The following is a 24,629-nucleotide window of genomic DNA, read 5'->3' on the forward strand; positions in this document are numbered from 1 at the left end:
CCTGTTCCTCACCGCTAATGACGGGCATGGGTTGCTGAATCTACACCAGTTGCTCTACAACAAATGATCCAAGGAAGTCTTAGTTGGAGATCACATTGGTTATTCTCAGTGATTTGTCCCCAGGCCTCCAACAGCAGTGAAGGCAGTGATGAGGAGAACCAAGCTCCACACAACACAAACCCTGCTGATGATGGAGCAGCGCCACCTACCAAGAAGAGTAAGCTGGGTCGTGGGGCAGGTCTAGGAAAACACAAAACCGCCAACTGAAGGGACACTGCTGTCTAAACGTAACAGAAATGACGGGTTAAATAAATGTGATTACCAAACTTAAGCAAAGTAGGAAGTCAGTTAAAGCTATCATTGAGGATATAATCCTGTTCATATCTCTATTGTCAGAGTATCCTCTGGGTTCCACACAGGAAATATATTGACATTTGTCTTTAAGGTGTTGAAAATCAGTGGAACTGGCAGTATTGAAAGGCCAAAGCTGATTCTGGGCTGTCATGTCTTCATGGGGTGGACAGTTACTAATATGCTCAAAATTGTAGGCTTTCAAGCTCCATTGTTAATTTATATAACTTCAAAAAATGGCCGCAGAATTTCAGTGTTCACATGATGAGAGGTCCTGTCCAATGAAATATCATTTAGTAACTATTATCTTTGTTGTGATATTTATCTGTAGTGTAGCTATACCAACCCAAATAGTGCTGCTATCATTTATTTTTGTAAAATATGTAAATATATTGTACATATAATAAACTTGTTATCCTAGTAACAGTGTTTTTGTTATTTGACCAAATATGCAAGTTGAGATGAACCAGATGTGAAGAAACTTATCACGGACTGAATCCTTTTTGTAAATTATTAAATACCCAGTAAATCTGAAAAGCCTTCTGTTGCTTGACAGAAGAAGGGATGTGGGAAGTCTTCTGGTTTAAGTGCTTGCTTGTCCTGCTCCAGATCCAGGTTTGATTCTCCTCATGGGTACAACAGCCTCCATGGTGTTATGATGGTTGGAGCATGGAATGTTGAGGGTTCGATCACTGGCCACATCAAAACCTAAAGACTTTAACATATGATAAAACAAGGAGTGGTTGGCTCAGAGTCAGTGTAATGCTTTACTGTGGCATATCATGGCATCCATTTGAGCTAGCACTATTGAACCAGCTAAAATATGGGCTTGTAGTCGTACAAACCGCGATATATACACGCATGCCAATTTCTAGTGTCCATGTCAGTGATGATGCTGGAATTGGATGTATAACCATTGTCACCCACGATCTTCATTATATTGTCAGAACGATATAAAAATAACAATAATAAACAATTTGAACCGTATGTGAAAATTTCAGTCTAGATAAATGGTTTATTTCACCACATCAAAATAACCATCAGTTCAGCTGATAACTGTCAATACTGAGCAACAATTCTTGTGGAAATTACAGGAAACACGATGGTATTGTAATGTGGTTAGCTTAACACAGAGCAAGGAAATAAGGAGGAAATTCTCAGTGAATACATCTGTGTACCTTGAACAACAAAGGGAGCACTATGGATATACAACTTGTTTACTATTAAGATGAATGACATTTCAGTGCAGCTACTGAAACCATTATCAAGCATGTGTGTACTAGCTACATTGGAAAGTCACTACAAGAATTTATATATCTGTAGAGCTCGACTCATTGTTCAAAACACTAACATCTCAAAGAAGCTATCTGTGTACCTTGCTGGTGATGAAATAAACAAACATCCAGATGATTCTTGTACTGTAGGAAATGAATACTTAACTAATAAACTGAAATAAATAATATTAAGAATTCAACATAAAGAGTTTACTATGATAGGGACAGAAGATGAACAAATGTAATGAAAACTGTTAACATATTTAGTAGTATACTTTCTCGAAAGAACATGGTGGATTCCTATAAAGAAGTATCAAACTTTCATTCATTTTGGACTACATCACGACTATTTTAAAGATTCAGCTTAAAAATTGTTCTCTGGAATTTATGCATACAGTCGTGCCCTGTTTATCTGAACCTCAGATATCCAGAAAAGATTTCCTAACTTGGTTTGGTACTTTTCGCTATAAGCAAAACCATTGATGCAATTATCTTTTACTTTAAACAGGATGTATGCACCTGTGCAAAACATGCATTTTGTTTTCCTAAAAAAAGTTACCTTTTTTGAAAAGTGAATATTAGAAATGACTTTTATATGATCAAATGTCATTTTGACAATTGAAACTTAAGTTTAATAGTGTTGTAGGAAAGCAATAGTTATTTTGCTTTATAAAGCAAAACCATCATACTTCAACAGTATTTCCTTTAATAGTAAATACAAAATATTATGACATCCTCACATCAGTTACTAGATGAATCTTCTTTAGATATGGATTGGTCTTCTCAATTATTTTAGCCTAACATTTCAACAGCATCAGATCTTATTTTTTAAATAGACTGGCGCTTAACTTTTTATTCTGGGCATATTCTGGAAAGGCAAGAATACATATGTTCATTCGTAGGACTTTATCTTGGATAATAATAACTATGTAAGACTGTAGAAATTGATATTCATAATACTTTATCTATAATGTCAGCTTTAAAGCTGTATTACCAAAATGAATCTTTCAGAAGCAGAAAAATATGGGTAAAGTGTGCGAAAATAATGTTGGTCCCATGGTACCTCGCTAGTGCAGATTGGCCAGAACCTCATAATGATAAGTTTGCAGTGGTCATCATGGTCAGTGAATTTTGTAGTAAAACTTATGTAAATGTATGAATGTGATTTTGAACCAGTGAAGTACAGCAGGACTACTAATAAATGTTTACCCACTGGTCCCGTGGTCTTGGAAAGAAACCATTCAAATTTTTCCACCTGTTTGAATGTTGGATATCAGTACCACATGGGATCAAAAGAATTCAAGAGAACTGTGTTTTTATGAACATGGTGACCATTTTAAGTGCATAAAGAAAGAAATGATTAACCTTTGTGGCTAGAGAGGGACATGGTCAAAGTCTGACATCACTTGACAATAATAATCAAACAGAACATGTTTCAGAAGGTAACAAACTGCATGTTTACTTCCAGTCTGAAGATCTAATTCATATGCACAGTATAGAGGTTGCCATTTAAGCAGCCAATGCTCGAACAGCTTTAATGTAAATTTGTGTAAGAAAGCGCTGGGCACAAGACTAAGTCTACACTTTGTTTTGTGAGTTATGTATTTGTTCTTCAAGCATAGTTGTACTTGAAGTGTGTACGAGTTCACTGAGATGTACCAGTTTTCTAGAATGACACTCTTAAAGTTACTTTATTCATCCTCCAAAGTATCCCAGTTGCTCCTCCAAGTCAGCAATGCATAAGCAAGTGTCTTCTGAGAGCACAAGTGACGGGTTCCTCTATTCCTCTTAAGATTTTGGATATAATGTCTTCACATATTTGATTACTACCATAACATCAAGGTATCATAATGCCATGCTACAGAGTATATTGTTACACTGTAAATATTCTTTTGCAGGACTATGTTCATCATTCTATCTATCCAAGTTATATTTTTTCAACAACACAAATATTAGTAGTATGAGCACTATTTATACTTGAGTTTGAAAACGGAAAGATACACATGTAAGAACAAGTTTTTGAATTGGAGAAAAGGCACAATCAGTCGTTGATCAGCACTTTCAAAAATATGTTGATGGTTTTGACCATTCAGCAAAAATGTCATATCATAGCCTTACAAACACTTTCACAAGAAATGACATTGGAAAATCTCTGACAGAACATTAGCAGCAGCATTTCACCCCACCAGGAACATGAGAAATGGCATGTTTGGAAGGATTGATGTAAAAGACAGGCAGGCAGACACATGACAAGTAGGACGGACAATAAAGACTGGCCAGACACACACAGGTCACTGATGACAGAACAGACAGAAAGTTGTGCTAAATGTTGATGCACGTCCTCCGACAGGTTAGACAAACACCAATGAAACAATACAAACAGGACTTATCGAATGTAAGGGACAAATCAGATGAAACAGATTGCAACATAGGACAGGCTGTAGCAAGAATGTCAGAGCAGGGTATGGTGGTCTGTCAAAGAATGAGCTTCATCCTAACTTATAGACTTTGACAGAGTGAGTGAGGTAGTTCACAACTAGCAGGTGTCTGTTCCGTGTCAGCATGATGTCTGATGGCCGGTAGATTGGATCTGACAGCTTGATGGGAAACAAGTATTTCCCGTCAGGAGAAAACACCTAATAAATAGAAGACAGATATGGTCAAGAAAAATTACTTACCTCTTTGGGTGAAAACCTGGGCCACATCAGGGATCCCAGATTGTTTATAAAGATAATATTTTGAATGATTAAGAATAAGATGTACTCAAACAATATAGCATAACCTACCCTACACCCATTGTGTGCAATAGCCACTGGGCCGTGGCTAGGAAAAATCCAGTCTGGCCAGTAAATCTCCGCATTCACTAGATTGACCAGCGAGTGAACTTTCATAGGTTCATTATGCAAAAAAAACCACATATCTGCTTATTAAATCATGCAAGACGCTCAACAAAATGTTCATCATACTAGCAGCTTAATGATAAAACCAGTGTCCTGCCGATTGCTGACAATATAATATTTTCATTTATTCTCGTAAGTAGTTTCTAACTTCCTATATTCAAATTTCGGGGTAGTGAATCAGCCTGTGGCCTAATAACAGTCAGGCAGAGCTAGTCGGCCTGGCTAGCAAAATCTGGAAACTATTTGCACACTGCCTACACCACATACCTGTATTCTGTCATTCTTGCTGTCGGCTATTATCCAGTTCCCGGCAGAGTCTACGGTCACACCTGATGGTTCACGGAAGAATCCTGGATTGGTTCCATAACGCCCAAAACAGTGGAACACTTGCCCACAAAGGTTCCCCAAGTACATCACACTAAGGCCTAAACAGATCACAACATAGTATATCCAAACTGCAATAAACGAATATTGTTAATTAAAATGTTATCGCAATATGCAACATTATGATGGCAGTGATGATTCTCCCAGATACGTTGAGGAAATACATTATTGCAGTGGAACTTGTTAGTACCCCTACTGATGGGCTCAATGTTAACAGATGGAGATGTCATGATATGTCAAGGAGTACTTGTACTTAGATTTCCTTACAATTCGAGTTCAACATGAGCTGGACTATAAGCAGGTGTACAGTATAAAATCTGCCCCTTCACTATTTACTTCAGTGAATTGGTACACTAACTGAAGACGAAAATAAACTAACAAATATTACAAATATCAAACTGATATCTGTAAAATAATTCGAAGTTCATATTGTACATGGGAAGAAGAACATCACAAAGTTTGTAAAATCTGCAAAATCACTGAGGACCAACCCCACCTACCAAGATCGCTGACAAGGACCCTATCTCTGAAGACCTCCAGGAAGCGGCACTTGGAGCCTGTCATGTTGCTGCTGAGGGGACCAAATACACTGCATCGGAACACCCCACCATTCTGCTTGAAGAGATATAGCAAATGCTCGGACCTCGTCACATCAAGGGTCACCAAGTGTCCGTTGTAGGACAGAGCAAGTCCTGTTGAAACAAGAAAACCATAAGACTACCACATGTTGCTTGCCACAGTGTCAAGCAACAAATTTAACAATGTCAATAGATTAAACTGACACATAAAACAATATAAAACAAGAAGACCAAGTCATCAACATCCCCAGCAAAAGCAAAATACTCTTCATGAGTATGTCTACTAATTATGATTACAGTATGTCAATGTTTTGGTGTGCATATGGCAGAGTGGAAAGAGAATATTGTAAAGTTTTTCCATTTCTGCTCTGGAAAAGAACACTACTACCAAATTCAGTCGAGGTTGAACTTGTGCCATGGAAACACAAATAATATTTTATTCAGATATCTAAATCTACCAAAAGGCACCACTATACCACCAGGCCTATATATGTGCCAAGTTTGGTGAAGACATAGTGAACAGTTTTAAAGTTTGCTCCGGAAAAGAGCAAAACCACCAATATCAGTCAAGGTCAAACTTGTTGTCTAGGGAAACTACAAAAAAAAATAAATTCACAAACTTGTGTACCCCCCAAAATGCACATGTAAGGATCATGGTGAACATGGCGACTATGTGTTCCAAGCAAAGTTTGGGAGCTCTGCTCAAGATAACATCGATATCCTCGAAGCCACAGCATAAGTTTCCATAGAAACCACCAAAAATAAAATTTTTATCTGGGTCTTATCCCAAAAAGGCACATCTGTGGACCATGCTTGACTTATGTACCAAGTTTGATGAAGCTAGCAAGTTTAGTTTGCAAGATCCGCTCTGGACAAGATGACATCCTCATCATCAGTCGTAGTCACAGCTTAAGTCATGTTTCCATGGAAATGTAAAAACACTTAAAATTCATATCTGATTCTAAACCGCAAAAGGCACATCTAGGGATCATGCTTGATATGTGTAGCAAGTTTGATGAAGCTAGCATGTATATATAGTTCAGGAGATCTGCTCTGGACAAGGTGACATCCTTAAAGTCATTGCCTAAATCATGTTTCCGAGGAAACTGCAAAATTCATATCTGGATGTAACACCTAAGGGGCACGTCTATGTATCATGCTTTAAATGCGCACCAAGTTTGGTTAAGTTATCACAAAGAATTTAGGAGATATGCTTCGGACAAGGTAGTGTGGATGCACGGATGGACTTGTTTACATATCCTCCATAGCTTTGTTGGTGTGAGGGACAATTAGAGTTTGTTATAACAGACAACCATTTGCATTGATACAGATTGTCCCAGTGATTGGAAGAAAGAAGATGACTGGAAAAGCTGCTGAAGTTGTTCTAAATGTCAACCAGAGATAGGTCTAGCTGGTATTACAGGTTGGTTCTGGTCCCATAGTTTGCAAGACCTTAATTTCCTGGTTGGCCATCAACGTCTGCTGCCACATGCAGGCTTTAAATGTACAGGCCCTGAATGAAATCTGCAGGGACAATAAAATGAAATCTGTTCTCAGCCCCTGGGTTGGTGATTATTTCGAACACTGTCTGGTCCTGTCATTGGCAACTTGTCCAAGACATTGATAGAAAAGGAGGTCTGGAGAAACAGCATGGAATGGCAACACAGCAATGTTATGCCGATGCAACAATTCGTTCACACACGCAGTGTATGGGCGGAATTACCGTGCTGCTGAAAGACAAAACTTGCCAGGACATGCATAAAGGGCAGAACACATCACAAACAATGCCACCTGGCTGGTGAACACAAAGCCTGATCTTCATTATCAAGGTTGGTAGGTTGGTTGATTGTTTAACACCCCCACTCAGAATAATTCCAGTTGTATGACAGCGGTGTGTAAATAATCCAGTCTGGCCCAGACAATCCAACATGACAATGATCAACAGCATGAACATTGATCTGTCAACCAAGTCAGTTTGTCTGACCACTTGATCATGTTAGTCACCTCTTATGGCAAGCATGGGTTGCTGAAGACCAATTTTATGCCAGATCTTCAAAGAGTTGGGATAGCTGCTACGATGAGGAGTTTTTAATGTAGATAACATCCTCAAAGAGATATACACTGCATTCTAATGGCAACTAAAATATCGTTATACGCCTTTCCAATTACCCACAGCTCTGACTGAAAGCTTTTACAACTGTTTCAGCAATATTCCAGCAAAATCAAACATTCCAAACCACACTTGAACTTCACACACAGCACCCATGTGAGGAATCACACCCCAATTTTTAGTGTGACCAGCGGATGGTGTAACCATTCAGTCCTGTGAAGTATTATTATGTGGTTGAAAAGTGATAGGTGGTGCTGGAACATATCAAACACATTTTCAAGAGTCCAGGGTCAGAATATTTTCAGAATTCCCAAATTGGAGTACAAACATATAGAATAAATACAGAAAATTCCAATATTTGACAAATCATAAGGTTTTTTTGCTCGTAGTATGATTTTACAACCATTTCATCTTCCATTCCATCTGTTCATGTGATCACTGATTTTGTTGATATTACTTGTTAAAGTATAATTGCTACACATTTGGGACCCGTGAACGTCCCGGGGTAGAACAGGTCTTCAGCAACCCATGCTTGCCATAAAAGGCAACTATGCTTGTCGTAAGAGGTGACTAACGGGATCGGGTGGTCAGACTCCCTGACTTGGTTGACACGTGCCATCGGTTCCCAATTGCGCAGATCGATGCTCATGTTGTTGGTCACTGGATTGTCTGGTCCAGACTTGATTATTCACAGACCTCCACCATATAGCTGGAATATTGCTGAGTGCGGCGTAATACTAAACTCACTCAGTTACTGCTACACAGTTGGAGAGGTCTTCAGTTCTTATTTCTCACCGTACGGTCTTTTGAGAATCTTATGACCAATCTGCTCTAGAAGAACTCCTTTGTTGTCAAACTTGAATATTCCAGTGGCATCCTTCACAAACAACTCATCCCTCTCATTGACCACGACTGCAGATGGACGAGACAGCTCTACTCCGCTCTGTGAGAAAAACTAAACACAAGGTGACACATGCTGAAGTCATCACATTTCAGGTTACTAAGAAACACAAACATGCCCTATTTTCACTCTGATAAAAAAATGAATAGGATCTACTACTTCTCAGAGCTTCACTGACTTGGTTGACACGTCATCAGTTCTCATTTGCACAGATCAATGCACATGCTTTTGATCACTGGACTGTCTGATCCAGACTCATTCATTTAAATACCACAGCCATATACCTGGAATATTGCTGAATGCTCCGTAAAACTATACTCACTCATTCACTACTATCTGTCAAGGTGGGACAAAATTTCCACTCTTAATGTTATACACCCTTTGGAATATAAGTAAACCCATATTTCTTCTCCCTCACTGTTTCCAGATAAACAGGTATTCAAATCAGTACAGGCCAAGAATGCCACCAAGTATCACTGGAATTCATAGATTTGGTGAGTGAACACTTCAAGATGTTGTATCAGGACAACTGGTGGTGGAAGAGCTGTCTTACACTGCCGTAAGTTAGAGAAGAGCAAGAGGACAGCAGCATTATGGTAGATGTAAAGCCTCCTGGGCCCCATTCCTAAAAGCGTTTGTAATGCTACGATAGTCATAAGTCTATGTTATGTTCATCTTAGCACTATGATGGCTTTATGAAACGGGGCCCAGCCCAGAGTAAGCCAAAGCATTTCGGTTCAAATCAGTTCAGGAAACCCCATCACCAGCACTCACATGGAAGAATAAGAGATGATACGCACCTTGTCTGCCTGCACGCCAATGGTCAAGTCAAGGACACCTTTCTTCATGACCTTGACAAGATCGTTGCCGTTGTCTGCCACAATTACGTCACCACGGCTGTTGCAGCTGACACCAATGGGAAAGAAGAAGCCTTCCCCATGGCCTTTCTTCAGGTGACCAATTTTATTCACGAGTGTAGCATTGACTTCTGAAATACATGTATAGAAAGGTCTACATCATAATAAGTGAGCGAGTGACTAAGGATTTGGGCTTAAGATCACTTTGGAGATTTACTCGATGCATTTCCTGTTTAAATAAACACATCTAAATTGACAATAGAAGCGAAGAGATTTATTATCCACAGGGTCGCAGAAAAAGTCCTAATACTTTTTGTAAAAATTTTGATCAAGTAACAATAAGTCATCACTGAGTCTGCTACTAACTGGGTTATGGTATTACTGATCATTTGCATTTTAATTACTGTAACAATGGGAGGATCATGATACACCATGTACACAATGTAACAGACTAACAGCTAGTCTCTACAAATAATAGTAAAATGAACATATTTTACAGAAAAAAGCTCATAGTAAAGAAAATAAAATATCATGAAAGCAAAGGGGCCCTGAGACTTTCATTATTTTCAGAAGCTGTGGAAATCCATGCAGAAGATCCAGATTTGATTCCCCACATGGGTACAAGGTATGAAGCCCATTTCTGGTATCACCTGCTATGACATTGCTGAAATATTGCTTAAAGTGGGGTAAAACTATTACACTCACTTATTCATGAAGAATCTCATAATTTGGGACATGCTTGGATGCAAACCCATGGTGATAGCATGTCACGTGTGCTCAAGTGATGTAGCTGCACAGCGAAAAATAGTGCCTTACACAATAACCATATGACCACAGGCTGAATTTTGAGCACCCGAAAAAGCAGTCTGCAGAAAAGGGTCAGCTTATTGAAAGTTTACTCTTCAGTCAACCTCTTTTTTCTAGTGGTAATAAGACACTGTATTGCTTTGTGTGAACATATAAGAGAATGACTTAAACCGGTGAAGCTGTCAAATTTGTACTTAAGATAACTAGACCAGATTTTTCACTTTTTCAGTTTTATCGTATTTTGCCAAGCAATGTCTTATGTACAAACATTAAGTACCATATGTATGTCTCATATAGGGATACAGAAATGCTAAGCACTCAGCTGTGCACAAATGCGTTATGTCATTTGTGACCCGGTTAAAAATGAAATTCACAATATTTATCTAGAGAACCATATGCATCTTGCTGGTAAAAAGTACATCCTTGTATAAAGTATTAAAAGATATAAGTCATCACTGGATATATTTGCAAAAATATTGGATGATATTTTCAAGACAGAAAAGTTTACTGCCAATAAAATTGTATAAAAAATATTAATATTTTACAATATTACAACAGTGAACACTATTGCATATGCTCAATATCATTAATTGAAATTTCCAGTATGTGTAATGTCTACCCATATGAATGCAACCATATTTGTATCTACTGGTTTGAATGAATATTTTAACAAGAAGACAAAGTCATCACAATGGCAACGGCAAAATATCCTTCATGTTTATGATTATGCCAAACATTTGGCGTGTATATAGAAAAGTGGAAGGAGAGCAATGAAAGGTCTTAAAAGTTCTGCTCCTGACAGGAGTACAGCCATCAATTTTAGTCTGAGTCAAACACCAAAATATTTTAATTGGAATTCAAATATTACTAAAAGGCACGAGTACACCACTAGACCAAGCTGTGAGCAAAGTTTGCTGAAGAAATAGTGAACAGGTTTAAGTTCTGCTGGAGAAGAGAGCATTACCACCAATTTCAGTCGAAGTCAAACTTGTTGCCATGGAAATGCCCAAAATATTTTATTCAGCATTTCAAAACTACCAAAAGACTTCAGTACCGGTAAACTACTTGACCAATCTCTGTGTCAAGTTGGGTGAAGAAATAATGAACGGTTTTAAAAGTTCTGCTCCAGAAGAGAGCACTACTACAAATTTCTGTCAAAGTCAAACTTGTTGCCATGGAAACACCAAAGATATTTCATTTAGAGTTCCAAAACTACCAAAAGCCACCAGTACACCAGTACAGCATTTCAATATCCCCCCTGCAAAATGTGTTGCAGGGGCTGAAAAAATATACAAATATTCTCTTTAGAGTGAAAGATTGAGGGGGTCCAAATATTCAACTACTGCATTGTTACAAATGACTTCATACCAAACACTTTACTACACTCATCCTGAACACTCACCACTCCAACAGTTCCCAGAGAACACCAGCCTTGACAAGTCAGTGTATGTCTTTGCCATCTTCTCTCTCACAGTCCCACAAGCAGCAGACTGAACATCAAGATACTCATCCTTCTTTACAGAAACATCACCTTTACTCTGTGATGGTGACTTGTCATGACTGGCCACTATCTTGTCTTTGGAGTTGGTAGCAATGGCCACAGGTGTCTCCTCATCCTTAACCCAGGAACTTCCTCGAGATACTATAGAATCAGATTCAACGAGGATCTCATCTTGGGGTTGTTCCTTCATACCCAGCATACGTTCCTTCAGCTTAGATTTGGAAAACTTGTCATGAGGGCTGCAGTTTGATGTCATATGTCCTAATGATGAGAGTTCCTTTTCAAATTCACCATTACAATCCTTCGGTTTGTCTGAGATGTTAGCTCCAGCTGACTTGAAGATGTCAACATCCCATTTGGGGCTATGAACACTATCACCAGCTCTATCATCAGCACCATCAGCCTCCCCGCCAACTGTTCCATTTCCAGAGTTTTCCTTGTTGGATTCAATGTAAGTCTTCAGCAAATTCTTCATTCTACCAGAAATGATGGGGTTGGCCTTTTTGGGAGGAACTTCTTTCTTTGCCTTTTGGCAATAATCCTCCTTTGATACTGCTGAAGTGATCACATTATTATCAGAGTCTTTTTCAGACTCATGACTCACTATCAAACAATTTTGGGCAGAATCTGCGACGCAAGCAGAGCATTCCCCCTGCTCTTCTGTCAGTGGTGGCAGTTTCTGTGGCCTGGAGCCAGGAAGCTGTGGCATCTTTCTAACTGAGCTGCTCCTGTCTCTCTTGACAGGTGATCCACAAAGGCTTGTTGACACCTGGACCTTCTCTTGCCTCCTTTCACTTGATACAGATGGTATGTCAATCTCATCTTTCTTCATGGGTGAACTGCTGTGATTACAGTCAGAAGGACGAGCATCCCACCAGTCATCCATTCCATTAGCAGTCACACATGGAAACTTCCTCAATGCTGCCTCTGCATCAAAAACTTTGGGAGGCCCGTTTTCGGCAGCATGTGATGATTTTTTCAACTCATTATCTTTTACAGAGTTTCTGTTTAGGCTGAATCCTTCAGCTGAAGCCTTGCAAGATTCACCATAATTTTGTTTTCCATTTAAGTTTCTTGATCCTACTTCATTATCAAAAAGTCTCCGCACATGGGAAGGGTTATCAGATGATGATGTTCGAGTAGATTTGTCTTCATCATGATGGTCTATGTCCCAAGATTCTGATGAATCACTTCTTTCTTTGGCTGAGCTTGGTACTGAATGACACATAACTCCATCACCTTTGAAACCACTTTTGGCGTTCTTCTCAGACATCTTCCTGTCATAGATGTTCTTCTGAAGTCTGACAGACATAGCAGATGACATCTCAGATATCTTGTACATGTCTTCATCCCACTTCTCAATAATTGGTGACACTCTGGAGCGGTTTGATGATTGGTCAAATGATTCTTTATTGCAAGGATTCACTGCATCAACTGCCAACACAGTGTCTTCATTAGATGCAACTTCCACTGCTTCCTCAAACAATCTCACATTCTGCTTGAGTGATTCATTCTTTTCACCTGCAACAGTTTCTTTTACCTGAGGACTTAAAGTATGAATTTTGTCAGCAGGTGTAGAAACACAAGGGAACATTTCATTTTGCTTCTTAACAAGTCCTGATTCAAAACCTGGCGGACATGAAACATTATGGATGTCATGATGCAGAATTTTATTTGCTATACTTTTCTCACCTCCTTTAGGTCCGGGCTGAGATTCAGAGGTATAAGCACCATCTAACAAAGGGTTTCCTGGAATTGGACTCACTTCTGGATTTGAATCAAGAGACATATTGCAACAAGCCAGAGATATTCCACTATCCTTATTCGAAGTGAAAATATGTCCAAAGACTCCTTGATCAAACTTTGACTCAAGGTCACCCTGTACAAACTGAAGGAACATCAAATTTTCAAGGTCACCCTGTTCTTCGGCATCCTGTTTGCTATCCAGCAGGGACCTGAACGTTTCTGTCAGACGAGTTCCGTCCAAGGCTAATTTGTGCTCATTCTGAATCTTCAGAACCTTCTCTGCCTCTACACAAACTTCTCCCAAGTTGCAGATCTCATCAAACAACACCTGCACCTCGTCCTCCATTGCTTTGATCTTTCTCTCCACGATGGTTGAAAGCTCTTTGTCAAATGCTCTTTGCAGCATGGCTATCTTGGCAGAAAGTCTACGTGTCATGCTTTCAATGTCACTCTTGGTTTTGTCTCTCCTCATGAACAAGACAGCCATGACGGCATTGATCTTTCTAGTAGCAGCATTCAGTGAATTGATCTTCTTGTAAGCCAACTTGAGCATGTGAAGCAACGTTTCACGTTTATCTGAGAGATCCATTGTCTGAAAAACAGATGTCACAATCTTTTTATCAAGTAAAATGATACATCTGCATCCTTATTCTCGAAACATACATAGCCCTCAGAATTCCTAACTTTGAATGAGCTTAGTTTTTCACTGCACTCAGCAACATTCCAGCTATATGGCAGCAGTCTGTAAATAATCAAGTCTGAACCAAACAAACCAAACCAAACAACCAAACAACAGCATGAGCACTGATCTACGCAAATGAGAACTGATGACATATGTCAACCAAATCAGCGAGTCTGACCACACACTCCCATTAGTCTCCTCTTATGACAAGCAAGTCACCGTTTGTGGCAAGCATAGGCTGCTGAAGTCCTGTTCTACCCCCGATCTTCACGGGTCTCTTAACTTGTGACCAATGTGTTGAGAATATGCTAACAAGTTTGTAAGGTTACAAACATTTTGAGAATAGCTAGCCTGATTGATATGCTGAAACCACGATTTAAGAAGTTTAGTACATACTTTGAAGTTTGCTAGTATCATTACAATATTCTGAAATGACATTTTTCCAGTTACGGATATTTACTGCAAAAACATCTACATTCTTTTCTGCACAGTAATGAATCCTACACAGTCATGAGATTTACACTGTTTCTTACACTGCTTAAAAATGGTATTCAAATCAAGTTTCTTTTCATCAACATAAATATCTCTTATTAAGAACATATTTCAGCTTTTTAACTCATAAAATCACTTCAACAATCTAAATGTCAGTAACAAGGGTTACCATGCAATAACAATCTAAGTAAACTTAGTCTCAGTGTTAATGCAATAATGGGGTGATGTGTTAACGAGTCTGTTAATTATACTGTCACATAAAGACACACGATACAGCAGTATGGCAAAGGAACTTTCAAACAGTCATAGATCGTAATGCTCATGATTATGCTGACAGCCCAAGGATGATACAAACAATCCAAAGACACAGTGATGCTATATTCTAACAAAGACAGAATTCTACTCTTGTACTACTCTTCAGCTAAGTTCAGGCTTACATACTCCTAGAACAGGAACACTGACTGAAGAGGAAATTCATCTGTTGCTTTGTGTTCTAATGTGTTGGCACACTTTGTGAAGTGTGCCTAATTTGGAACCTTTTATTGGCTTAAAGTTCAGCATACATCAACGGTCACTTCAGAGGTAATGTCACCTGTCACTTCTCAAAATCCATTACTTGACCATAAGATCATTGAAAAGAACAAGACTTTGACAGAACATTCAGAACTACTACAGATCTGACTGTTTCATGGATGAAAAGGCCAGGTGTTTTCCCAAAACAGTTTTTGTAATGACTTTTTCATAAATATTCTGATAAATACAAAAATATCACACAAATGTCATTATCAAGCTTGTCAATTGGTGTCTTGAGAAGGGTAATATCAAGGCTGACTTCTTAGGCCTGTCAAAATTTCTAACATGACATAGCAACTTTCAGGCATTTTGCATAATGTATTGTTCATCTTCATGATAAACATTTTACAGACCTGTTATTGCTTGGTAACATCTGCTCTGTTAGTAACTTCTGCTTTAGTCACCTTTGCACTGAAATGTTCCATGACACAAGGCTTCAGATGTTTAGACACTTGAGCTTTAGTAATGTGAGGAATCGAACCAGGGTCTTCGATGTGACAAGCGAATGCTTTAACCACTAGGCTACCCCACTGTGCCACAAGACCCTTGAAGATCTAGCTAGACTAGAACTGATCTTCAGTAATCCATGCTTGAGAGGCAACAAGCACAATTAGGCGACTTGGTTAACAAAAGTCAACTAGTCCCAACTGCCTTCATTGATGCTCATGCTGTTGATCATTGGATCGTCTGGTCCAGACTCAAATATTAACAGACCACTGCCTCATAGCTGGAATATTGCTGAGTCCAGCGCAAAACTAAAGTGCAGTAATGAAATCTGAGTTTTTGCAGCTGCTTTTGGTTCGATTAGTAAGTGCTTCACATACAATATGCAAAATATTACTTTGTGTTTAGAGCCCGAGATAAACTTTGGGCCATGTGGGTATGATACTGATACATTTGAAACAAAGAGGGTATTCTAGTTTTAAGTGGGTATTGTTAGTTACAGATACCATCATCTTTATAGAATTCATTTCAGATAAGCATAAAAGGTGCAACATTGTTTTCTATTTGTAATGCATAAAAATTAGATTCATGGAAAATTACCCTGCCCAAATGTGGCATAGATGAGATGAGACATGATTCCAAATTAGTGAATAATACGCGAGACATGACCACGAAGGGAACTCACATGTTGGGTGGTTTTGGTAAATAATGGTTTCAGTTACTGTATGTATGTTTTAGGTGTCCGACAAAATACTGTAGACTTAAAGGGGCACTGATGCAGAGTCATTTCTGTGGACTGGTTGTTCCTTTTGTTATTGTTTTTCTCCTGTGAGTACCCGGATGATATCCCAGAATTCCTGACTGGTTTGAGACCTCTGCTGCGCAGCCTGTATGCGCAATTGAGAGTTTAATTATAGACAGATCAACTAAGTCATTTCTACTTTATTACAAAAATATTATGAAAACAAATGAAACAGTTTGAAGGTTAATCATCTGCCAGTGGTAGAATAGGTTAACAAATCTATTAGGACAGAAAAATAACTAAGTCAAAGTAGGTCTTTATATTTTGTCTCATAACCTTAATTAGTTTATTGTCATATTTGTATGATTTTTAAAATTATTAAAAGAACACACGGTCTGCTTATACTTACTGCAAATTTCTAACACAACTGTAACATTTAAACATTGTATAGACTGCCAATGTGGATCCTATTTCACACGTCCTATGCACGATCTAGTGTCTGTTTTCTGTCATATAGATTCTGTTGAGTGCTACAACAAATAAATTAGAACAAAATGCAAATAATGAACTTAAAACAGACTAATATTATAGCAACAATGTCAGGCTACTACCTTGTTCAGGAATGTATCCATCAATATCCACAATATAGAATGATGTTCTGTACATCTGCAGCTGGTAAATAATCCTGCTCTGTGTTGTGTCTTACAACAGTCTAATTTGTGAAAAAGTGACACATCGTTTCAGGGCTTTCACTTTGGTGAAAACCTGATAAACCTCTCACTGGTCACACAAGATAGCACACCTGGCAACTGAATGTATGATGTCCACCATTCTAAGTAATATTTTTAACCAGTAAAGAGCAATCAATCAATCAACGCAATGGTGGTTAATACGACAGATTAATACATCTACACATACTGCCTGTAAAAGTGTGTTATTGGTAAATCCTTTGATTGATGTTAGTTTTTGTAACTAAGCTGATAAAACCTTACATGCACACATTACATAACATGTAATACATTTGCCACATCAGACCTTAATTTATAATGTTGAGTATTTACTCCAGACAGGAGAAATGCCAAATGGGAACCTTTGTTGAGTAATCTGAGTGGTGTTACCACTAATTATACCTGTTATAAATTCATTAACTGACCATCAAGTGAATGATAACAAATAACAAGTGATGGGTTTATACCATCAAACAGCAAGGAAGATGTAATCTCTGTGTCGCATGCAGCCTGAAAACACTTATCAGCCGAAACTGATTTGAGGATACCAACGGAACTTTGTTGTTACGTAACAAATACATTCAGGCATTTGCTGTGTACTTGGGTAAATAGGCGTAATCAGTCTTTTTTTGCGTAAGAAAATTTTCAGATTTCTCTACCAACGGCAAAGTCGTCGTTTTTTGTTTACGAATTCAAATAAATCAACTGTGTGTTTGTATTATCATAGATAATAAAACAGGGTAGCTACCATAGCTACCAAAATTTACGTATGATTTTTCCTATGACATCTGAGCCAACCCTCAAATTATCTAAACATAAAGCTTTGCAATCTTTTGGACTTCTATGACACAAATAGCTTGCTACATGCCTGTAGACATCATATTTTCACATGACATGATTAAATATCAAGGTAAAAACACAGAAATTGGATCAGTCACTGTACAATCCAGGCCTCCTGATTGTTTAGGGTGAAGAGATTCTGCTTATCTATGTGGACAGGAGCCCAGTCCACGTATCCGTCACGGTCGAGGGAGCGGGTTTGCGGGTTCATGAGTATACCAATTTGCAGCTTGGTTTCGTAATTAGACCGTTGGCGAGACATGTTGGCTCTGCATCAGTGCCCCTTTTAAAAAACTGGCCTAAACTTTACCAGACAGACAGATAGTTTATTACCATCTGAACACACAGAATGTTTAAAGGGGCACTGATGCGGAGCAATTTCCATGGACTGGTGTAAACTTTTGTTTTTGTTTTTCTCCCGTGAATACCCAGATGATATCCCAGAATTCGTGACTGGTTTGTGACCTCTGCCGCGCAGTCCGTATGCGCACTTGATAGTTTAATTATTGACAGATCAACTGAGGTGAAGTCATTTTTACTTCATTACAAATGTATTATGAAAACAAATGCCAGTGGTAGAAATGGTAAAAAAAACTATTAGGACGGGAAAATAACGAAGCCAATGTACGTCTCTATATTTTCTCTCGTAACCCTAATTAGTTTATTGTCATATTTGTATGATTTGGAAAATTAATGAAAGAACACACGATCTGCTTATACTCATACTAAATTGCTAACATAACAGCAACATTTATACATTGTATAGATTGCCAATGTGGATCCTATTTCACACACATACGTGATCTAGTGTGTGTTTTCTGTCACATAGATTCTGCTGAATGCTACAACAAATAAATAAACACAAAATGCAAATAATGAATGTAAAACAGACTAATTTTATAGCAACGATGTCAGGCTACTACCTTGTTCAGGAATGTATCCATCAATATCCACGTAAAAGCATTCGTATTCCATTCATATGCAGCTGGTAAATAGTCCTTCTCTGTGTCGGGTGTCTTACAACTGTCTAATTTGCGAAAAAGTAACACATTGTTTCATGTCTTTCGTTGGTGAAAACCTGATAGCCCTCTCATTGGTACCCAAGATAGCACACCTGGCAACTAACTGTATGATGTCCGCTATTCTAAATAATTTAGTTAACCAATAATGAGCAATCAATCATTCAACGCAATGGTGGTTAATTCTTTGAAGGGAGGATGTTGTTTTTACACTCGCACTTTACGACAGGGTGTAGTCATCTACACATACTGCCTTTTGACAAATCCGCTAGAAGATAAAAGTAATTAATCAATCAGTGTGTTATCGGTTAATCGTTTGATCGATGTTTGTTTTTGTAACTCAGCTGATAACTGTCGTAACTCAACTGATCGTTTTGTAACTCAGCTGATAAACCCTCTTGCATCACTTACATGCACATATTACCTAACATACTATACATTTGCCATTACAGACCTTAATTTATAATGTTGAGTATTTACTCCAGACAGGAGAAATGCCAAATGGGAACCTTTGTTGAGTAACTGAAGTGGTGTTACTACTAATTGTACCTGTTATAAATTCATTAATTGACCATCCAGAGAATGATGACAAATAACACTTGTAGATTTACACCATCAAACGCGAGTTACAGCAAGGAAGATGTAATCTCTGTGTCGCATGCAGCCTGAAAACACTTAAGGGCCGAAACTGTTCTGAGGATACCAACGGAATTTCATTACATAAGGAATACATACAGGCATTTGCTGTGTACTTGGGTAAATAGGTGTAATAAGGGTTTTTTTTACGTAAGAAAATTTTCAGATTTCTCTACCAAAGGCAAAGTCATCGTTTTTTTTGTTTACGAATTCAAATATATCAGCTGTGTGTTTATATTATCATAAATAATAAACCATTGTAGCTACCATAGCTACCAAAATTTACGTATGAAATTTCCTACCACAGCTGAGCTAACAATCAAAACTACCTTAATATAAAGCTTTGCAATGTTTCGGACTGAAACAAATGGCGGGACACCTGCAGTTTACGGGTCCCTGTCTTCGGCAGTCACCCGGAAGTAGAATGTATTCTATAGTAACGTGTACGCGCCTTTGGCACGAGCTTACTGCCTTTGGCCTTTGGCAGCGCGTCATATATAAAAGAAAAGCACGCGAGTGCGGGCTGATCTCCGTTAGGAGGCATTTTAGACGAATTTAGAGGTCATTTTCGTGTTTACTGGCAAAAGTTTAGTTTAAAACTTCGTCTGAAAGACGAGAGTTTTAAACACGAATTTTAGTAATACTCCAAAACATTAATCCAATCGTTAGTAATCAAAGTTAAATCCTCATGACGTTCCTTTTCTCTGATTGGTCAAATGTGGACGCACGTGTCGAATGTTCCAAGTAAGGTAGTGGGTTACTAGGTATGCCACAACTTGAATGAGATGGGATATGTGCATGCGACAGTAAATCATGGTAAGGAATTTGTGAATGCAGAGAATGGTGTGTACACAAATAAAACTGAGAGTACGTGGAGAGTGGTGAAAGCGTCCCTGCCCAGGTATGGAACTGCGAAAGGATTGTTTGATAGTTCATCGTGAGGTAAAAATATTTACGTTGTTTTGATGATCCTTTTGTAACATTTCTTGCGTTTATCCGCCGTGCGTTTGACAACCCCAAAAAACCATGCATACTTTAATGATTGAAATTGAAAATAAAGAAAATGGTGTTCAGGATTCGGATAAATTTAATGCATGCGGAGGTTTGTTCTTGTAATGTAAGTGAAGCGTTTTGATATTAGACATCAAATAAACTTACCTCTTTTTGTTTATTAGGAATATAAAAGAAATGATAAGTAATATGTAAAAATAATGTAGGGGGGCACCTGCCCCACTAAAACCCCCCATTCTGTTGAAATATGAGATTGCAAAAAAATCATACATTCGGTTAGCACTGGGAAATTGTATTGTGATCTTAAAAAATGAATAAACACTGCAATTGACAATACCATGACATAATACTGACCCTAAAATAATGTTGAGGAATGAAGGTCTTGAGCTGATTCTCGATTATAACCCAAAGGTAATTTAATTGGTCAAACAAGGCCATAGAACAGCGGCAGTAACTCGCCGGAGTAAACAAAAAATGGCGTCAGCGTTAGTGCTCGCTTCGATGTAAATATGGCTTCTGCACATGTCTGTCAGGTACACTTCCGGGGACCCGTAAAATGCAGTTTACCCCAAATGGGACTACGTGCCTGTAGACATCAAATTTTCATGTAACATAATTAAATATAGAGGTTAAAAACACAGAAATAGGATCAAATTGGATCAGTAACTATACCATCCAAGCATCCGAAAAAACCTACACTGCTGGGATATTTTGTTACGATCAGAAAAGGAATACCATGGATATTTTTAAATAATGGCATATGATGGACATCCGGCCTCCTGACTGTTTAGGTGAAGAAATTCTGCTACTATGGACAGGAGCCCAGTTCCTTTGTCCGTCACGGTCGAAGGAGCAGGCGCTGACCAATTTGCAGTTTGGTTTCGTAATTTGACCGTTGGCGAGAAACATTATTCGCCCCGCATCAGTGCCCCTTTAAAACATGTCATCATGGCATCGTGGAATTTGCCTCATAGGTTCAACAAATTCTCTGAGGCTATCACCACTACTAGAGACTCTTTTACGTCATTCTGGGACAACTTGGGTGCAGAAAGGGGTGGGGTGCTTTCGTGTCTAAAAAGTTCATTCATCATATCAAGTTACCTCACCTGACGTGTGGAATGAAACGCCACGTTTTCCTTTGGGCGGACGTGTGACATCTTCAGCACTGTTCAAGTTTTAGCGCCAGAGAAACTATATCTTAACTATGACATATGATAAACGTGTCACAGTACTATTTGTTGGCTACAACCAAAGCAAGAAGATCACTGTCAATCACTCTATGAGCATGCATTTGGCCAAATAATCTCGTTCAAGACCGTTCCAATGTTGGACGTGACCGGAAAGACGCTGACGTAATCCGCGGTAAATAACTATCATGCATTTTTAACCTCAATAAATATCACCTTATGTTTTGTTATTATATTTTAGCACACCGGTATTATTTCTGACAAGGTAGAAATCATTCCACAACCAGCCTGGATTTAGTATCCCGTAGAATGGAATGTTCAAGGTGACCATTATTTACATCATGTGATATCCGGTGCTGTAATCACATGGCCACGAAAAGCAGACGATGCAAGTCATTGCCTAACCAGAACAGCCGTTGCAAGAGTGCCACATCGGATTGTTTTCCCTGTTTTGCCTTTACTGACAAAGGTCAACATAACCATAGGTCTCATTTCATAGGAATATTGGGCTCATAGTAAGTGAATACATGTCATTACTTTCTATAACCTTCGAACCACACCAGTTTTCAGTTGACCCACCTCTTTCTCATTTCAGTGCAATGTATTCATCCTACTACGACCAATGGGCTTATAACCGGTAACTGTCATTGTCTGTGATAGCCTGAATGTTTTTACCGTATACTGATAGTATTCACATTACGTTTTCATAGCATTTCGCATGAAGTTATGGAGTAATATAGATAAATCTACAGAGTTTTGGCAGTGTCGATTTTGCTCATACGTTGCATAGTTCTTATTGTGTTGTCAAATTACAATACTGTAATTGTTTAACAAACTACCATTTAACAATTAATCGATCATAGATTGAAATCTCCTTTATTGTTTTTTAGGGAGTAAACGCAGTAGTTGGAACAGTGAAACAAATGCACGTGCGTACAATACGTGACGAGCGTTAACTTAGACCAACCCTACTTCTCTGTGCTTTTCACTTAATGTGCATATACATCTTTGCAACACAAACCAAAAATAGTGATTTTGAAACTATATGATCGTTTGTTAAAAAACTTTTATCCTTAGCTGAGTAAAATTCTGAGATTTAAATGTTCAGTTGGCAGGGTAAAATTATGAGGATTCGAAATCTTATTTCATCTTTATTTGTTGTATTGTTTTTTGTTTAGAGTGAAATTCGTTTTACGTTTTCACTGCAAACAGACTATAGACATCGCCTTCCATGAGAGACCATATGATAATTTTAGGAGCCTAATTCCATTACATGCTTATGGTCTCTGTTGCCTTCAAAGTCACTGTCACCCTTTGAACGTTTTTTGTCTATTTCATTTTTTTCTTCATTACAGCACGATGAATGATGTACCCACTGAAAACTCCACCCAGGAAACAACACATTGCCACCAGAGTGCCCTGACTGAGATTGATAAAATGAACAAGGAACTAGAGCAGCTAAAGGAAAATTTGTTCAAAACAAGAGGTTCAGTAACACCAGTGTGTTATTATTTGTATATATATATATATTTTTTTTAAGTAACGCATCACAGGTCATTTCTCTATCGGGGTATTGAAAACTATTAAAACATGCGAGAGAGACGTGACGTTTTAGTAGTTATAAGGGGTAGATTTTGTAGATTGTAGAGTAAGGACGGGTGGTGCACATCAATCATCATGTCCAAAGGTTAGGGGAAATGCTCCACAGGGATGGGGTTTTTTTGGTGGGAGAAGGGGGTGGATGGGTATAAGCCATGTAATTAGGGCCATGGCCATGTGTGATTACTGACGTATTATAATATTTATAGGTATATTCAGGGATTGGGATAGAGAACTTTGCCAATTGGGGATTTTCAGAGTTATTAACCGTTTTCTGAATTTGGATTGGGTTACTTCCTTTGTATCAATAGTTAACTTCAAAATGTTAATGGGCCATTGTTTATTCCAATGTGTAAAATGCTCAATGGCCCCTGCCTTTCCCAATCCTTGATACCTATTTCTCATGAGTATATAATGAATTCACACTGGTGACAGTTTTGTTTCCTATAATGTTTACTAATATTTTCAATAATTCAATAATTCAAATAATATAATTCTGTGATGCACAAATCAGCCAGACATAGTGATATCAGCATAAATTCATGATGATATGTTCTATTACAATGTAATATTCTTGGTCCTTTACAGTGAAGTCTCACATCCTTCACGTTGACCTAGCCACCCAGTTCAGCCCCCACATGGTGGAAAAATTGAGACATGTTAAGGAGGATTGCAACAGGTGCTCTATGACAGTTAACATGCATCTCCAAGCAGACCCGAAGTAGACCTCACATATGTGGACAATGAATGAGGAAGAAGAACAAACAACCTTTTCCGATTTCGTATTTGAAGGGCAGTTTTGGAAATGAGGTCCTTCCAGCTCTGATTTCTTTATCCTGTTCAGAATATTTCTGTATTTGATATTGACACTGACAATTATTTATGAAAGTTTTAGCAACAATAAACACATATAATCTTAAAACGCTGTTTCTCATATATTTTCCACATGGTCACAATTTGATATTGATCTGTAATTGTTAGTAGCAGCTCAATTTGAAAGGCCAAACCATGAATTGGCAGTACGGCAGACTTGCCAAGGAGTGGTAGACCACGTGTCATCACGCTCAATGAAGATCGTCATTTGAGGGTGCTTCACCTACGAAACCGATTCCTCACGGTGACGGAATCAGCGGCAGTAGCACTAGGTCATCACATCAGTGGTCACACAGTATGTCGTCGATTTCGTGTGCATGATATCGGAGCATATCGCCCAATCAGATGGATGCTTTTGAACAAGCAATATCGACGTCGACGTCTAGGTCAAGTT

General features: G+C 38.4%; 2 protein-coding genes across 4 annotated transcripts in view; one reads left to right on the forward strand and one right to left on the reverse strand.

Annotated features, from left to right (window-relative positions):
* LOC137265524 (Fanconi anemia group I protein-like) overlaps positions 1 to 775 on the forward strand; it is a 33,205-nt gene extending 32,430 nt beyond the window's left edge. Inside the window, exon 33 of the mRNA XM_067800938.1 lies at positions 124 to 775. Coding sequence (XP_067657039.1) covers positions 124 to 267 — 144 coding nt within the window. The 3' untranslated portion in view covers positions 268 to 775. The remainder of the gene's footprint in view (positions 1 to 123) is intronic.
* On the reverse strand, positions 705 to 21,941 carry LOC137265525 (uncharacterized). 3 transcript variants are annotated; one of them, XM_067800941.1, is made up of 8 exons: positions 21,683 to 21,877; positions 15,510 to 15,567; positions 11,565 to 14,001; positions 9,299 to 9,486; positions 8,393 to 8,540; positions 5,410 to 5,601; positions 4,793 to 4,950; positions 1,328 to 4,261 (listed from the first exon to the last, which is right to left on the reverse strand). In XM_067800941.1, exons 3-8 carry the CDS (start codon positions 13,996 to 13,998, stop codon positions 4,115 to 4,117), a joined length of 3,267 nt encoding a protein of 1,088 aa, XP_067657042.1. In that variant the 5' UTR covers positions 13,999 to 14,001; positions 15,510 to 15,567; positions 21,683 to 21,877; the 3' UTR covers positions 1,328 to 4,114. The 3 variants fall into 3 exon arrangements, with proteins under 3 accessions (XP_067657040.1, XP_067657042.1, XP_067657041.1); XM_067800939.1 differs by lacking the exon at positions 15,510 to 15,567 and having other exon boundaries at positions 705 to 4,261; positions 8,393 to 8,552; positions 21,683 to 21,941; XM_067800940.1 differs by lacking the exon at positions 15,510 to 15,567 and having other exon boundaries at positions 21,683 to 21,941.
* Between the last annotated feature and the right edge of the window lie 2,688 nt (positions 21,942 to 24,629).

Source organism: Haliotis asinina, chromosome 15, assembly GCF_037392515.1.
Source record: "Haliotis asinina isolate JCU_RB_2024 chromosome 15, JCU_Hal_asi_v2, whole genome shotgun sequence".
In the NCBI taxonomy this organism is placed as follows: domain Eukaryota; kingdom Metazoa; phylum Mollusca; class Gastropoda; order Lepetellida; family Haliotidae; genus Haliotis; species Haliotis asinina.